General features: G+C 45.6%; 3 protein-coding genes across 13 annotated transcripts in view; 1 reads left to right on the forward strand and 2 right to left on the reverse strand.

The window, feature by feature from the left end:
• The first annotated feature begins 4,080 nt into the window (after window positions 1–4,080).
• Window positions 4,081–7,230, forward strand: Spn85F (Serpin 85F). Of its 2 annotated transcripts, XM_017247250.3 has the most exons (5): window positions 4,081–4,852; window positions 5,406–6,611; window positions 6,692–6,699; window positions 6,763–6,890; window positions 7,041–7,230. In XM_017247250.3, the coding sequence occupies exons 1-5, from the start codon at window positions 4,391–4,393 to the stop codon at window positions 7,175–7,177; spliced, it is 1,941 nt and encodes a 646-aa protein (XP_017102739.3). In that variant the 5' UTR covers window positions 4,081–4,390; the 3' UTR covers window positions 7,178–7,230. The 2 variants fall into 2 exon arrangements, with proteins under 2 accessions (XP_017102739.3, XP_070137772.1); XM_070281671.1 differs by lacking the exons at window positions 6,692–6,699; window positions 6,763–6,890; window positions 7,041–7,230 and having other exon boundaries at window positions 5,406–6,251; window positions 6,330–6,683.
• On the reverse strand, window positions 6,637–8,087 carry LOC108129292 (dynein light chain Tctex-type protein 2B). The gene is made up of 3 exons (XM_017247252.3): window positions 7,747–8,087; window positions 7,298–7,688; window positions 6,637–7,230 (listed from the first exon to the last, which is right to left on the reverse strand). Exons 1-2 carry the CDS (start codon window positions 7,997–7,999, stop codon window positions 7,429–7,431), a joined length of 513 nt encoding a protein of 170 aa, XP_017102741.2. The 5' UTR covers window positions 8,000–8,087; the 3' UTR covers window positions 6,637–7,230; window positions 7,298–7,428.
• Window positions 8,088–8,375: 288 nt separating this feature from the next.
• Mical (Molecule interacting with CasL) overlaps window positions 8,376–16,594 on the reverse strand; it is a 40,103-nt gene continuing 31,884 nt past the window's right edge. For 6 of the 10 annotated variants that reach the window (XM_070280920.1, XM_070280918.1, XM_070280917.1 and 3 more), the window contains 9 exons: window positions 15,513–15,671; window positions 11,453–15,454; window positions 11,255–11,287; window positions 10,241–10,529; window positions 9,920–10,124; window positions 9,790–9,867; window positions 9,632–9,732; window positions 9,374–9,573; window positions 8,376–9,318 (listed from right to left, as the gene is read on the reverse strand). In XM_070280920.1, coding sequence (XP_070137021.1) covers window positions 9,313–9,318; window positions 9,374–9,573; window positions 9,632–9,732; window positions 9,790–9,867; window positions 9,920–10,124; window positions 10,241–10,529; window positions 11,255–11,287; window positions 11,453–15,454; window positions 15,513–15,671 — 5,073 coding nt within the window. In that variant the 3' untranslated portion in view covers window positions 8,376–9,312. Of the gene's footprint in view, window positions 9,319–9,373; window positions 9,574–9,631; window positions 9,733–9,789; window positions 9,868–9,919; window positions 10,125–10,240; window positions 10,530–10,575; window positions 11,027–11,254; window positions 11,288–11,452; window positions 15,455–15,512; window positions 15,672–16,221; window positions 16,504–16,594 lie in introns of those variants that run through there. The other 4 variants (XR_011443066.1, XR_011443065.1, XM_070280919.1 and 1 more) reach the window with 3 other exon arrangements.

The raw sequence follows: 16,594 nt of genomic DNA on the forward strand, positions 1-16,594 counted from the left end.
GGGGATAGCAGGAAAATCCACAATTTTGTGAGGGTACCCCTAGGAAAAAATTCGAAAAATTTGAAGACTCTAATTAAGCAATGTTTTAGATGAGGAAAAACGCTTCTGGGTTCGCTGATTACAAAATGGTACTTTATTTCCTGATCGGATACAAATTGGCAGAGCTATGGCCATCGGAAGGAGCAAAAGTGGGGATAGCAGGAAAATCCACAATTTTGTAAGGGTACCCCTAGGAAAAAATTCGAAAAATTTGAAGACTCTAATTAAGCAATGTTTTAGATGAGGAAAAACGCTTCTGGGTTCGCTGATTACAAAATGGTACTTTATTTCCTGATCGGATACAAATTGGGAGAGCTATGGCCATCGGAAGGAGCAAAAGTGGGGATTGCAGGAAAATCCACAATTTTGTGAGGGTACCCCTAGGAAAAAATTCGAAAAATTTGAAAACTCTATTTTAGCAATGTTTTAAATGAGGAAAGTCGCTTCTGGGTTCGCTGATTACAAAATGGTACTTTATTTCCTGATCGGATACAAATTGGGAGAGCTATGGCCATCGGAAGGAGCAAAAGTGGGGATAGTAGGAAAATCCACAATTATATGAGGGTACCCCTAGGAAAAAATTCGAAAAATTTGAAAACTCTATTTTAGCAATGTTTTAAATGAGGAAAGTCGCTTCTGGGTTCGCTGATTACAAAATGGTACTTTATTTCCTGATCGGATACAAATTGGGAGAGCTATGGCCATCGGAAGGAGCAAAAGTGGGGATTGCAGGAAAATCCACAATTTTGTAAGGGTACCCCTAGGAAAAAATTCGAAAAATTTAAAGACTCTAATTAAGCAATGTTTTAGATGAGGAAAGTCGCTTCTGGGTTCGCTGATTACAAAATGGTACTTTATTTCCTGATCGGATACAAATTGGCAGAGCTATGGCCATCGGCCATCAAAAGTGGGGATAGCAGGAAAATCCACAATTTTGTGAGGGTACCCCTAGGAAAAAATTCGAAAAATTTGAAGACTCTAATTAAGCAATGTTTTAGATGAGGAAAAACGCTTCTGGGTTCGCTGATTACAAAATGGTACTTTATTTCCTGATCGGATACAAATTGGGAGAGCTATGGCCATCGGAAGGAGCAAAAGTGGGGATTGCAGGAAAATCCACAATTTTGTGAGGGTACCCCTAGGAAAAACTCTATTTTAGCAATGTTTTAAATAAGGAAAGTCGCTTCTGGGTTCGCTGATTACAAAATGGTATATATTTCCTGATCGGATACAAATTGGCAGAGCTATGGCCATCGGAAGGAGCAAAAGTGGGGATAGCAGGAAAATCCACAATTTTGTAAGGGTACCCCTAGGAAAAAATTCGAAAAATTTAAAGACTCTAATTAAGCAATGTTTTAGATGAGGAAAGTCGTTTCTGGGTTCGCTGATTACAAAATGGTACTTTATTTCCTGATCGAATGCAAATTGGCAGAGCTATGGCCATCGGAAGGAGCAAAAGTGGGGATAGTAGGAAAATCCACAATTTTATGAGGGTACCCCTAGGAAAAAATTCGAAAAATTTAAAGACTCTAATTAAGCAATGTTTTAGATGAGGAAAGTCGCTTCTGGGTTCGCTGATTACAAAATGGTACTTTATTTCCTGATCGGATACAAATTGGCAGAGCTATGGCCATCGGAAGGAGCAAAAGTGGGGATAGCAGGAAAATCCACAATTTTGTAAGGGTACCCCTAGGAAAAAATTCGAAAAATTTGAAGACTCTAATTAAGCAATGTTTTAGATGAGGAAAGTCGCTTCTGGGTTCGCTGATTACAAAATGGAACTTTATTTCCTGATCGGATGCAAATTGGCAGAGCTATGGCCATCGGAAGGAGCAAAAGTGGAGAAAGTGGGATAACCCACAATTTTGTGAGGGTACCCCTAGGAAAAAATTCGAAAAATTTGAAAACTCTATTTTGGCAATGGTTTAAATGAGGAAAGTCGCTTCTGGGTTCGCTGATTACAAAATGGTACTTTATTTCCTGATCGGATACAAATTGGCAGAGCTATGGCCATCGGAAGGAGCAAAAGTGGGGATAGCAGGAAAATCCACAATTTTGTAAGGGTACCCCTAGGAAAAAATTCGAAAAATTTAAAGACTCTAATTAAGCAATGTTTTAGATGAGGAAAGTCGCTTCTGGGTTCGCTGATTACAAAATGGTACTTTATTTCCTGATCGGATGCAAATTGGCAGAGCTATGGCCATCGGAAGGAGCAAAAGTGGAGAAAGTGGGATAACCCACAACTTTATGGGCCCCCTGCAAATTTGGTTTCGAGATTTCGTCGATATTTTGATGCAGATCGGAGGTCCCTACTTCCCGGAAATATTATTGGCAATACAATAATACCAATTTGGTATTCCAAGTTTATATGCGATATAATATTAACATTAAATTAAACCTTGAATTTTTTCCTTTATTTTCCTGTGAAACTTAACGTGTTATACATTGCTGGAAAGAGGTTTTTATTCAAACAGTACTATATAATCGGCTTGAACCATATAAAAGACATGGACAAGAATACATGCTGCACTTTTAAAGGCACAAGCTCGGTTTATCCGAAATGTTCCAAAGAGACAAATAAAGGTGTGCTGTCTGGCCATTTGCATGTAAAACCATCCAACCTGAAAATTAAGTGAATAATATTTTCTTTCAGAATGTATTTCTTTTATCCTCACCATTCTTTCCACAGAAGCACTGTGCTTAAGAGGTTGCCTTAAAATATCCTTAACAGCCTCAACCAAGGTATCCGTAGAGCAGAATATAAAATTCATCACAATGGCGTACAACAGTGGTTGGACGCAGGTCACAAAAGCCAAGAGAATGTGCATAAACGCAAAGCAGTCAGAGATCAGAAACATCCTAACAATTAGGTAACCCAACACGATGCCACTCCAAATGTTGCGGACCAAATAGCAGAGGAAAATAAGCTTGAAGATACACGTAACCTCAATAATTAGATCCATAAGTGTCTGAAACATTCTTTGGAGTTCACGAATCTGTCGTAGTTGCTTTTCCGCTGGTATTGGTTTCTGATTCAATAGCAACCCCTCCAATCCGGATTGCAATCGCCACCAACACTCACATATCTCCATCAAGATTCCAAAAGCTAGGGTGTTCATGGAAAAAATCATATTCTCCGATAGGAAACAGTTCCAGTTCCCCATTTTGTATTGTTGGACATTTAGAATCACATGCATGCTGACCCTCAAGATCAGCAGCATTGCCACAAGAAAGAGTATGCCATCCAGAAATTGCTGTTTATCCGTAGGCACTAAGTAGGAACGCTTTTTGCAGTAGTTTTTTAAATCCAGCAGCTTTTGTCGAACTCGAAAGATATAGTTTTGGCAGAGATATGAACAATGTATGCAACTCAAAACGGAAAGGTATACCACAGTGAAATAGAACAGAAAGTTTATCTTAATAAACATTGAAGCCTTAATTTCGGTGCCATGAAATTCATAAAAATCCAACACAAATTTAGTTGTTAAAATTAAAAGTACAAGGTTAAGAAAAACTCGATAAAAACCCAGGATTTTGGACCTTTGCAGACGTTTTGACTTTGGATCTTTGTAAAACTCCACATTTCCGCTGAGTATACAGAAATAATCCAAGGCCTGTAGAATTATTACTTTTACCGGTGCCATGACTTTTCCCATTTACTTCCGACGAGTTACTGTTTTTTAGGCTTTTTTACCCAAGACGGTGAGAGAATTAGAATTAGTAATATTAATTATCAGAGATTCTATCATTTGGGGAAGTCACTCCTTCGGGGATATTTAATGCATCTATTTTAATTGAATCCAGACCACTTCTATTGATTATTTTTCTGAAAACGAGCGTGTTAGGTCTAATAGATGAAATGGGCTTATAAGCCTAGTCTATAAGCCCAAATACTTTCTACGACGATGGCTGTAAAAAAAGTTCCGAACGAACCAAAAGGCCGAGTTTTATGAGCCGATCCCATGGTCCCCCGATCAGAATTCGTATTTTAGCAGAGAGCCGAGCCCGATTCGAGCTCAGTTTGGCAGCAGCAATCACGCGAATCAGTTCGAAATTTAAAACTAACTCCCAGTAAAACTATTCGAACTGAAATATTTAAAATCAATCCACCAATACGTAGAATTGCATGGAAAACGCGATCCGCTTGACGGTTGACAAATTTTCAAAATAGTCATCACCTTGGGCGAACCCAGACCTAATTGATTCGGAATTGGGGAAAAAAAATTTAAACTGTGGAAAATAATGAACAGACTGCTATTTATGAACGCGGACAGAGCTTGCCAATTTTTTTGCTAAAAAGCCGCAAACGCGACAAACTGAGTGCTAAGTGCTAAGTGCGGGTATCAATCAAATGCTATCAACTGGGAGCAAGGTCAGCTGCATTGTCATGGCTCGCTTGGTGCTAGTGGTGCTGCTCCTCCAGCTGGCCCACATCCGGAGCGTGGCGAGTCACTACATCCAGATCGATCATGAAGAGTTTCGAGCCAGCGGTTTTCCGCATCCCCATTTTCCTCCACCGCCATCGCTGACACCCCTGGATCACCTGCCTCAGGTGCTCGCCGCCAAGGAGCTCACACCCGCCGAGGTGATGGTAGACTTGACCAACGACCTCACCCACCGTCTGCTCCACTATCATTCTATTCTAAATCGAAACAATTTCGCCTTCTCGCCAACGGCTTTGGTCAGTGTCCTGGTTGCCCTGTACGAAGGATCTGCGGGAAATAGTGCTGCAGAGTTAAGAAACGTATTGCAACTTCCCAACAACCGCGATGTCATCCGAGTGGGATATCGCGACATTCATCGACGTTTGAGGGTGAGATTGGTTTGAATGAAATAAGTTATTTATTTTTTAAACCAGCAAAAAACGGTTAAACGTATTACACTTTTTTAAGCCCCCAAAATGGGCCGATGTGGTTGGCGTTGAACTTAACCCACAGCCCCCGGAGAGGAAGGCCACTTGAAACCCATCCAAATGAAATGCCAACGCACATTTACATGCCTGGCTAAGCACTCGTCCGGAAGGGGGCCCGAGGGGGCAACTGTGGGAGGGCCAAAACCAAGTGGCCATTGATAAAGAACAGAATTAAAACAAAACATGCGTACTGCCAAACAAATTGCCCCAGGCCAGTGTCTCTGGCCACTGCCCATCGATCTCTAATCGGGTTTCAATAGTTCGACGACCTCATTCAAGCCAAATAATCACCCAAAAAAAGTGATCAGCCATTGTCCAAGTGAATAGATTATTTAATTGGCAAACAAAATGTGCGTTTTGGTTAGAGAAATTGATTAGAAAATATTGTAGAAACACTAGAAGTTTAAACTATTTTAATTTTTGAAAAACTTTTATTCTAAACTTCCGATTTTAGACCTACTTCTTTGGCTCCGACAATCCCCTGAAAGGACTAAGTTTGAACAAGGGCAATGTCACTGTCCTGAAGGACTTTGAGACAGTTCTCATGTTTTATGGCTACGATTTGAGTGTGGATATGCTATCCTCGAAGCCAGCCAATCTAACGGGGGAAGCTGAGATGGTGAACACCACCATGGCCAGTAATGCCACGGCTGGGGAAATGGAAGAGACCACCACAGTGAAAGAGGCCGAAGCCACAACGGAGGCTCCAACCACTACAGAAGCTCCAGCCACGACAACTACCGAGGAGCCTGCCACAACGACAACGGAAGCTCCGGCTGAGGAAGCCACCACAGAAGCGCCAGCCGCATCAGGAGAGGAGGCTGCTGAGCCTGCTGCCGATGATGAGGCAGCCGAGTTAGTTTCCGCTTTTGTGGCTGAGGAGGATGCCGAACCGCTGCTTCGTATTCAGAAGGCTAGGGTTTCCAAGCTGCCCATTAGCAAGCTCCAAGCACCTCTCAAGCACTCGAATCCGATCACACCAAAGCCTCTTTACCTTCCCAGCGCAAGGACAATAGCAGCTATGCCAATGATGGCTCGTCAGGTGGCAGAAAGAAAGCCATCTCCCCTCCGGCAAGTAATTTCCATTTCAGCTCCGCCAGTGGCGAACACTTCACAATCCAGACGACCAAAAGTGGCACGACACAAGCGCCACGCTCTTCCCGGCTACAAGGATCTGGACGCGAATCTCTTCTTGACTCTGTTTAGCCCACATCCGCATGTGCCACCGCATCATCTGCATATTCCTCCGCCAGTTCCCGCTGCATTCGCCCCAATCACAAATGATTTCGAGCCGCATTTTGTGAGTGATGCGGCAGAGAGCAAGTCTAACTATAACACGGATGTGATTAGCCATGTCTTCTACTTGGGCAATCAGCAGGTGGTGCACACCACCTTCAAGGTATACAATGCCGTGCTGTACTACAAGTACTTCGAGCACCTAAAAATGAGTGTGCTGGAACTGGAGCTGGACACGCCAGAGTACAATCTAATGATACTACTGCCCGACTACCAAACAGACATTGTTGGAGCTGCCGCCTCCTTGAAACTGGGACCCACCCTCCGGCTTATGAGGAAGCAATTGAAGCCACGATGGGTTCAGGCCATCATTCCAGACTTTAAGCTCCACGGAACCATGTTTCTCACCAATGACCTGCAGAATGTGAGTTTTGAAATTTGCAAATAACTTCATTTTCAGTGCTTTTTATTGAGATTGGAGTATTTTTTTGCTTTTTATTGCAGATGGGAATGTAAGCAGTGCTGAATCTGGGAATCTTCATACACTTCTTCTTACTTTTACTTTCGTTTTACAGCTGTGACGTCTTTGAGCCAAATCGAGCCGATTTTCGACCCATGACTGATGAGAAGGGCGTCTATGTGCGGCACATTGAGCAATCCATAGACGTCACCATCCGAACGCATCCCATCAATCAGCTGAAGCGTAAGTGTCTTGCATTGCAGCACACCTCCACGAAGGCATTGAGGCGCAACGCACATCTTTGCTGCCTCACCTATTGCTGCAACAGCCAGTAGTCTCCAGTGGCAAGAGTATTTATGTAAAATGCAATAAACACTTCCTTCTACTCGCCAGGCAACTATGGCGCGCAAACGAAGCCCATTCAGATCTCTGTGAACCATCCGTTTATGTTTTTCATCATTGATCGCGACCTGGACGTCGCTGTAATGTCGGGCCGCATACTGAATCCGCTGAACGTGCGCATCCAATGAGGCGCGACGAAGGTCAAGCATCGAAAGTGAAGCTCCCTTTCGGTTCCCGGTGCCTACAAATAAGCAGAGTTATATATCTACTCTAAGGTGTAAATATAAGTTTGTATAAAAACTGCTTACCATTTTGAAAAAAATAAAAAATGAGGTGAGATTGGTCCTTAGCCTAATCGGTGTTCCATCCGTTCAAATGTCAACAAAATAAATATATTAGCATGCTTAGCCTAGTCAGTTCCTCTGGATGCAACAGGACTCTAATACTGATAAGTCCCAAACACAGTACACACACAAAACAAACTGGTGTTGCTGTAGACCTCGGATATGGAGGTGTCGCAGTCGCAGTCCCAGCAGCAACGCGAATTGTAGGTGGCTCCTGCTCCCAGCTCCTGGCCAAGCATCACCTGGACCACATGCTTGTACCGTTTGACCTTAGGATTGGATGCAATCTGCTGGTTGATCTCGTCGGCTATTTCACTGGTCCACTTACTGGCCACGTCCTTGTCATAGGTTTTTTCTAGAAATACACAGTTGCTAGGTAACCAATTGTTTTTTAACTACCTTTAATTACGTACCTCTCAGTTTTTCGGCCATAACGCTGTTCATTATATTCTTTACAATGGGCAGGGGAAACATCTCTCCAAAAGCCGGTCGCATGCTGTACGCAGTGGGCTGCGCCGAGGACTTTGCCGGCATTTCCTCTCCATCACCCAGCCCAGTGGTTTGAGACCCCTTAACCGACTTCTTTTGAAGTTTTTCCGCCTTTTTTGAAGCCGCTGATGTCTGCGTTGATTTCTTGGTTTCTCCCAACGACTTCTTGTCCGCCATGCTTATCAAAATTATCAGAAAAATTCCTTTATTTATCTGCCCAAGTTTCTACTTTGTTTACCACCGAGGAATTCGCGCTTGCAGAAACGTTGTAATACGTTTTTCAACACTGAAGGATTGTTATCGATAACACTCTAGAGATGGCATTCTTTTTAACGGTCATATTTTTAAATTTCCCTTACAAAGCGTTTAAGATCATATTCAAAATGGAACAACTATGCTTCAAATAAATTGATGCTAATGGAAAAGATTTACACTGCGTCGACTATAGTATTGTACTTTGTACGTTGTTGTTTTATAGAATTTTCTTCCCAATTCTAGATTTTTAGCCCCAAAATTTTGGCCCAAAGTCTCCTTTCCTTCTTCAAAAAGATCGTTTTACGTTTTATAAAATCTTTATTCAATTTAAAGTAAATCGAAAAGTTTACATAATAAATTCGATAAATATGTTCATATATGCAGGTTATAAATAAAAGTTACACAATAATTTTATTCACTTCATTAGTATACAAGTATAATGGTTGCTTTTTCTCTTTATATCATAATATATACGCTTTCTAGCATATAGAAAATATTTGTGTGTATCTCTTTGTGTTCACTTTCAATTTGGTTGGGCATAAAATGACATATTACATACATGGATGTGTGGTGTGCTATGTTCGCTAAACGTGAGTGTGATTCTTCAAATAAATAATAATACATTCCAACGGTATACTCAGACGTCGACAAACAATATCTAAGTGCCAAATAACCTAAGTAAACTCAAATACACCATTTACAGTTGCTCCAGATCACAAAGCCTTTTGCACATATTCACGTAATACACTCAAACCAACTCATTACATTTACAAAAAATAAAACACAACATATTGCATAGGACATACAAAGATCAGACAATTTTTAGTGGCAACGACTAACTAAACGTAAGAGTAGGTTGAATAAAGAACTAAAGATGTTCTCCTCGAGAACGGTCGTAACCCTTACTTTCGAATTGCAAAATTAGTTTTTTGGTTTTGATTTCTTCTCTGCCTGTTATCTAGTTTCTCTTCCTCTCACTTGCGCGCTCCACCAACATTAGTTAGGCCTCTCTACTACTTAAATATATTTAATTTGTTCTCTGCGCCGCCTAATCACTCTGAATAGTTGTTTGCTCGTTTCCTTTACAGCTCATGGGTTTTAGTAATTGTTAATTTGAATATTCAGCTGATTTTTGGTACATTCTCCTGCTGCTCCTCTCCCCCAACTTAAGTATTTAGGCTCAAAAGTCCTTGCACAATTTCGTGGACCAGCAGACCCCAGGGAACTTTTTTTCTTCAAATCTGGAATGAAAATTAGTTAGACTAGTTTTTTTTTATAATTTTTTCTGAAACTTACATTTGATTCTTCATGGTCTTGTGGTTGGCCGGTTAGCTTGATGCTAGTGCCGGCCTCTGTGGAGGTTGATGCTGCTCCCGCTGAGGTTAGGTCCAATTGGGAGGCAGTGGGTCGTAGGGCAGCTCGTTTGGCGACTATTTCCAGCATCTCATTGAGTATGGCACCCTCGGCGGCCACATCGGCAGAGCTTTTGTCCAGTTCTGGAAGATATTGAAAGTTATAATAGAACAATGGGGACATTCTTCAGCCAATACTTACTATTGCAAGACAATCGCAGGTTCAGCTCTTCTTTCAGCTGGGCATGCCGATACTCCAGTTGTAGTTCCTGTTGGCGTATAGCTAGTTCTTCGTCGCGTTTTCTAATTTAAATAAAATATTATAGTAATTATCCTCATAACCTAAAAGTCTCATCTTACTTGAGCGCTGTTATGTTACGCCAAATTTCCAAAAGTTCCTTCAATAGCTTCTCATCGTTGTCCTTGTTTGTGTCCAGGCTGAAAAAAAAGAAACTTAGTTTGGTTTCTAATCCTCCGATTTCATACTTACTTTTCAATATTGTGCGCCTCGCCCCTTAGGGCCTTCTCGATAAGGACTCCTCGGGCCTCCAGATCCTTTAGCTGCACCTCAATCTCCTCCTGTTCCCGCTGGATTTCTTGAGCGATTCGCAGTCGCTTGAGCTCAGCTTGTCGTGAAGCCTTCGATATGGCACGTTGCTTCTTATGCTCGCGTGTCTCGTTAGCGTAGCTCTCATCTGAAAAATGATAACCTTTTTAATTATAATCCTTCAAAGTCAATGTCCAATTGGACGAAACAAAAGTCAGTCTGGACAGGACGATCGAAATGGGTTAATAAAGATGATCAACAAACCGTCGGATCTCTGGTAGTTCAGTGGCAGCGGCGGTATGGGCGGCGGTGTCTGATCATCCAGGGCACTGGAGTTCGCTGCGGCCAGGTGGTGGTGGTTGTGGTGATGGTGGTGGGGCTTGTGTATGTAGAGCTGCGGGCTGGACGATGAGAACGATTCGGGTTTCGAGTTTTTCGCAGTGTTCGTTTGCTTTCGGTATCGACTGTTGTTCAGATGTTCTTGCGAGTGTTTGGTCTGTGATGTGGCACCTGCGACCGTTGCAGATGTGGCATTGCTGAGCATATCCTTGTCCTGGTGTGGCATGGTGTTTTGAGGTATCAGAATATATATCGGGTTAATGGTATGTGTGTATTGGGTTTAGCAGTGTCAAACGATGAAGGAAAAGATATATCAAGAAGGTAAACAGCTAGTCTCAATCAAAAACGAAGTGTTATTTACCAAATAATATATATTTTGTACATATAACGTGCGTGGGTGTCCAAATAATAAAGAAACCCTTAGAGTTCAAAGGGCAAACCGATAACCACCGAACCAAGGTAATCCTGGGAAACCAACCATGCAAGGGAATCCATCACATTGAACTTAAAAACTACATAACATAGTCTTAAACCAAAAATCTTAAAGTGTAAGACACACAACATAATATCACTCCCCAAAAAACCTTGGATCATAGCTGCCTTAAGTTATTAAATAAAACTAAACATAAATGTTAATCAAGAAAGAGGCAAAGTGGAAAATAATAAAATAATACAGCAGGCAACTTAAATTTAGGACTTAAATAACTTTAGCTGGAATTGGGGTAAAAGAAAATGGAAATAAAATAAATGAAACCAAATTAAAATAAATCGTTTTCGGAACTTGTTAATCACAAAGAAAGCCAAACAGACAAAGCCCAGTTAGATGGATTAAATGATTTAATTTTGGTTAGAAAAGTAAGGAGGTTCATGCCAAATAATATTACTAAGCTTTAGTGCATTTTTTGAATGGGGTTTTAGAATAGTTAAAATATTTCTTACACCAAAACCGAAACTCCTCAGATCAAAGCAAGACTGCAAATGGTGGAAAGATTTGTAAATTTCATGAGACACATATTGACACAAAACACCGGATGTGAGCTGCTCCTGGACTTATCCCTAATTATGAGGTGTGGCGTATCACACAGTCACACTAACACCAACCATAACCACATGGGAGTTACACAGATTAACACTCACCTTGGACTTCTCCTTGGACTTGGGTGAGATGCGGAATCGGCTGAAGACGCCACCTCCTCCGCCGCCACTTCCGCCCGCCCCCTCTGAGATGGTGGGCGTGCCACTGCTGCTGGTGCCGGGACGCTCTGATGGCTCAGAGTGACCCCCAACGGCTGGGATGCTCTGATCCTTGGCACTGGTACTGGTGGTACTGGTTCCCTTCTGGAAAAAGCTGGACAACGATTGTATGAGACTCTTGCGTCGCTCCGGGTCCTTTTGCCTCCTTCCGGACTTTGTTTTCGCCGCCTTCTCCTGCCCGCTGGCCGCCAAGTTCGGATCCGATATAAAGTCCGCCGCCTTCGCCTTGAGCACCGCATCCATGTCCAGTTGCTGCTGCTGCTGCTGGTGACCCACCAAGTAGGCCAGATCGTTAACGCTTTTGGAGGCGCTCATTTTGCGTGCCCGAGCTGCGAGCTCGCCCTGTCCGGGCATCTCCTCCAGCTGCTTGGACTTGAGACCGCGATTGTGATCGTAGTGCAGTCGGGTGCGGAGAAGCTGCATCTTCTCCTCCGGACTCAGGCCGAGCTCCGTGTTGGACTTAAGACGAGCACGGGCTCTCGCTTCGCTTCTAAGGTTCTCCGTCGAGGCGGAAATATTTCCAATGTCCTGTATGGTGCTGCCACCATTGCCTCCTCCACCGCCGCCACGATTCACTCTGACAGGAGCAATGGGGGTGGCAAAGTCGCCCAACTTTCCTCCATTGAACGACGAGGTCTTGCCCAGCTTGTAGCCGTCCAGGAGACTTCCGTCGATGTGTTCGCTGAAAGGACGCGGCTTGTAGAGATCCGCACTCCGGGTGGGAGCCTGAACAGTGCGATAGGGCGACACATAGGTGGACGTGGCGGACTTTTGGAGCACCCTCTCCGCCGGCTTTGGTCTGGGCTCCTCGGCCGTGGAGGCGTGGTAGTGCGCCTGGCTGGAGCAATTGGAATCCTGGGGACTGGAGGCCGCTGCCAGTTTGGGTGTGGGACTCAGACTAGAGCCACTAGCATAGCCGCTGGTCAGGAGGCTCCTCTGACGGCTGCGATGGAGACGCTTCTCCGCATTCAGGGCCTTCTTCGACTGCAACTTGTCCATGACCAGATCGTGGATGAGATCCTTCTGCTTGGTGCGCTCTTTGGTAATCTCCTCTAGCTTGCTGCTGAGGGTGGGTATCTCAGGTACCTTGCTGGAGCTGCTGCTGCTGCGCGGGCGCATTGAGGGTGGCAGGGACTCCTCCTTTGGCTTGGACTGTTCCTCCATAGCTTCTATCACAGGTGCATTGGCCTCGCCCTTGGAGCTCTTCCGGCGCTGGGTACTAATCTGCGAGATGCGCTGCTGCAGCGCCCTTACGTACTCGAACTGGATCTGCAGATCCGGATCCTCCGGCGGGCCAGCCTCCTTAGAGGCATTGCCGGGTGTCGAGTTCGGGGCTCCACTGCTGCTGGTTGTCACAGCGCTGGAGGTCTTTGGTTGCTGCTCCGAGCTGCTGGGCGTCTGGGAATCCTGCTTACCCGCCGCCAACATCGAGGCGAACTGATCCAGTACCCTGGGCGAGGAGGTGTCCAGTGGACTGGTGACCACAGTCAAAGCTTCGCTCTCTTCGGTCGTGGTTTGCTGCGTTTGCGACAAGCCCATACCCGCCATGCTGTCATCGTCTAGGTCGTTCAGTGTGCTGGAGTCTGTCAAAGACTGGGTCATCGCGGGAGGCACCTCGTTCACTGGGGTCTTGGCGTCGTCGTGCATGATGTAGGCACCCTGCTCAATATAATCGATGCCCAGTTTCTCATCCCGCTTGGTCACCAGAGCTGGCAGGTTACCCGCATAGCTGACTGTAGGAGCAGCTGTTCTGAGCGGCGTCTTCTTGGGCTCTGTCTCGATGTACTCCATATAGCCACGGTTCTTGAGCAGAGCCGTGTTCGTGGCCGAGTAGGCCTCCGCACAGGAACCCTCCGACCCCGTGTCCATGAACTCAATGTCATCTATATCAATGGCATTGAAAATTCCATCCATGTCCACCACTGGAGCTTGTCTGGCTACTTCGTGGATCACTTCGTTGCCACTGGGCAGCTTTGCGTTGACTCCACTGCGTCGTCGCTCCTTGCGCCGCTTCATGGTTCCCTTGTTGGAGTTCAGCACGAATTCCATGTCCACAAAGTTCTCGGAGATGCAATCATCGGCCGTCCAGTCGGATAGTTCCGTTTCCGTGAGCACCTGACCCGTGCCGGTGGCTTCTGTTTCCGAGTCCGATCCTCGGGATAGTACCTCGCCTGTGGGCGTTTTGTCACTGTCGTGAGCTGTGGGCGTGGTCGGTGTGTCCGGCGTCCTGGCCACGCTGCTCAAATTCAAAGTTATGGGCTTCACTGCTTGGCTGTGCTCCACGTTGCGTTCCACGATCAGGGGCAGGTTCTTCAAGCTCTCGATTTTGTTCTCGTTCTTGCTGTCGAACTTGAGCTTGGGGGGTCCCATCTCGGGCAGAGGAGGCGGTCGCACCTCCACCTGGCGCTCAGCCTCTATCACGGTGCAATCCGCTGGCTCCGGAGTGGCCGTCACTGGTTCTGTTTCATCCTCGAGCTCCAGCTCGCTTGTTTTCAGCGCTGGAGTAGCAGGTACGATCACATCGGCTGGCATGTCCAAGTACTTGACATCCTCCGGATCGCCTATGTACTTTCCATTCACAATCATCAGGCTGTCCACCTGCATGAGGGTGCCACTGGTGTCGTGGACCTCCAGCCGCGGCACATTGTGCTTTCCACCAGCCGTTTGAGTATCCGGACTAGTCGTGGACTCCAGGATATAGTGTTGTATGTCCTCGATGCTCGACGAATCAGTGGTGGTGCAGCTGGAGCCACTGCTACCAGTGGTGGACATAGCCTCGGGCTTTGGCTTGCTCCAGGGAATATTGGGGACCTGGATCTGAACACTATCCGGCTCCTGTTCTGCCACCTCTTTTTCGGGCGAGTCTCGCTTCTCTTCATCGGACTGACACAGCAAGCTCAGCTGCTCCTCGCTGTCCTGTTCCTTGACCACCGCACCATCCTTGATGTGCCCCAAAATGTCCGGTATGCACTCCTTCACATCCCGCGACACATCGGGCTTGGGCTCTTCCTTCACCTCATTTTGCTGGAGATCAGTTATCTTGTTGCTATCCGGCGTCAGACGGTCGTCCACTTCCATGGGGTCGTCCAGCTTCTTGGGAGTGTCCACAACCGTCAGATCGATGATCGGTTGCTTTTCGGGCGTCACCAAATCAATCACCTCGATCACCGTCGTCTTGTTGTTCGTCGGCGTGGTCGGGGAGTTGCTCTTGGTTTTGCTCAGCTGATCCAGCAGAGTGGCATTCACCGCGTCGGTGTACTCCATCCCCTTGTTGAGCTCGTTCTTGCAGTTCACAAACACGTTCTCCTTCTCGTTGTCCGTGGAGTGGCTAGAGGGTGCCTTCTGTATCCGGAGTTCCACGCGCAGATCGTTGATCACATTGCTGGTGGCGGAGCGCATCAGTTCATTGGACTGGCTCTGACTCTGGCCCTCACCCAACTTGGTCCGATCCAGGAAACTGCGCATGCCGGCACTGATGTCGCTGCTGGGATTCAATAGCTTTTGACACTCCGAGATGTTGGACTGGAAGCTGCGAATCCGCGAGTCCAACACCGAAGTAGAGCCCGACTTCTGAATCTTGTTCCCGTTCGCCGGTTCACCCAGCAGGTAGCGCTTCTTCAGCTCCAGACTCTTTTTGGAGGCGATGCCCTCGGTGCTGGCCGTCTTGTTCAGCAAGTAGTCACCTGGCCGGGGGTTCTGGAGAGGAGCTCGCTGGGTGCCAATGAGCAGCGTGGGATCCACCTGCACCAGTGGCTTAAACTGTGGCAGTGGCGGCTGTGGTTGGTACTTTTGCAAATAACTGCCACCCTTCTCCCGGGCTGCCAATTGCTTCTGATGGAGTCCAGCGGCAGCAGCAGCATTCTGTCCGATCATGGTGGACTTGATCTGGAAGAGAAATTACATATTTAATTATTAATCTTGGTTGGTGTATTGCGAATCTTACTTGGACTTTAGTGGGCTTCTTTAGATGGGTGTCATCGATGAAGATTTTGGGCGCCTGGCGTATAATCTCATCGTTGTCGAACTCGGAGTCGGTGGATATCTCAGTGGCAGAGTTGAGCTCCACCTCGTCTGGTGAGGTGCTCTCGGATTCGGTTTGGACCTGAAAGTTTTACAAAAATAGTTAGATATTAGATTGATTTAGTCTGGATAGAATCTTAAAAAGATTAACTAAACAAAACGTTAAACGGAAGCAAAATAAAAGAAGGGAGAAACGCCATAGATATCAGTCCGATTCTACAGATTCCTCACCCACGCACTGCGGAGGCTGTTGCCAATAACTTTTGAGCCTTTGAGGTTTCTAAGTTACTGGCAAGATGTTGGCTGTATGTACAGTACATGCTGGCTTAAATTAGTCATGGGTAGTAGTGGGTTAATCAGCAACAAGAGCAGCAGTAGCGAATCGCAACGCATCATCATGCCTTTAGGTACGATCCAGAAGGATAACGAGAACAATAGAGAACACAACGCTGGTCAAGGACATTAACGATTGCTGGTCGGGATTAGCTGGGTGGTGTTAGACCTTAATTGGCGGCTGACAACAGGACGACACAACACTGTATACTATGGTTTTTAGAGACTACAAACTTTCGGCTTTTGTTTCGGGCTGGTTAGCGCAACATTTCGTGTACTTGGGCTTTACTTGAATTTACCTTCGTAGATCGTACCCAGGTGCATTACTTTTCATGGATCTTGGTGGCGTTTGGAGGGATCTGACTTGGCTTGGCTTGGCACATCAAGAGCAGACAGGCGGGCGGGCTAGCTTGGTTGATTTTGTTCTTGGTTTTGGGTGATTATTTGTTTATCATCGGGGGTACCTAAATGTCTATAAGGGTTCGGTTGAGGGGTCTTTTGTGGGTGATTGGTTTCTTCTGGTTCTGGTTCTGAGTCTGATTCTGGTTGGCTCTCAGTAGAGGTAGTAGTTGAGGCGTCGTCTGTGGCCACAACAAACCGGGGTTTCAAATGGAAATATAAACGAAAAGAGAGGCTGCTTTGGTGAGAGGTTCTTGGGGCAGGGGTCTAACA

Source organism: Drosophila bipectinata, chromosome 3R (assembly GCF_030179905.1).
Source record: "Drosophila bipectinata strain 14024-0381.07 chromosome 3R, DbipHiC1v2, whole genome shotgun sequence".
Taxonomy (NCBI): domain Eukaryota; kingdom Metazoa; phylum Arthropoda; class Insecta; order Diptera; family Drosophilidae; genus Drosophila; species Drosophila bipectinata.

Coding starts and splice junctions, on each gene's coding strand:
- Spn85F (XM_017247250.3), top strand. CDS start 4,391: ATGCTATCAACTGGGAGCAAGGTCAGCTGCATTGTCATGGCTCGCTTG. Junction 4,853..5,405: donor ACATTCATCGACGTTTGAGG/GTGAGATTGGTT, acceptor TTCCGATTTTAG/ACCTACTTCTTTGGCTCCGA. Junction 6,891..7,040: donor TCCCATCAATCAGCTGAAGC/GTAAGTGTCTTG, acceptor TCTACTCGCCAG/GCAACTATGGCGCGCAAACG.
- LOC108129292 (XM_017247252.3), bottom strand. CDS start 7,999: ATGGCGGACAAGAAGTCGTTGGGAGAAACCAAGAAATCAACGCAGACA. Junction 7,689..7,746: donor TATGGCCGAAAAACTGAGAG/GTACGTAATTAA, acceptor GTGTATTTCTAG/AAAAAACCTATGACAAGGAC.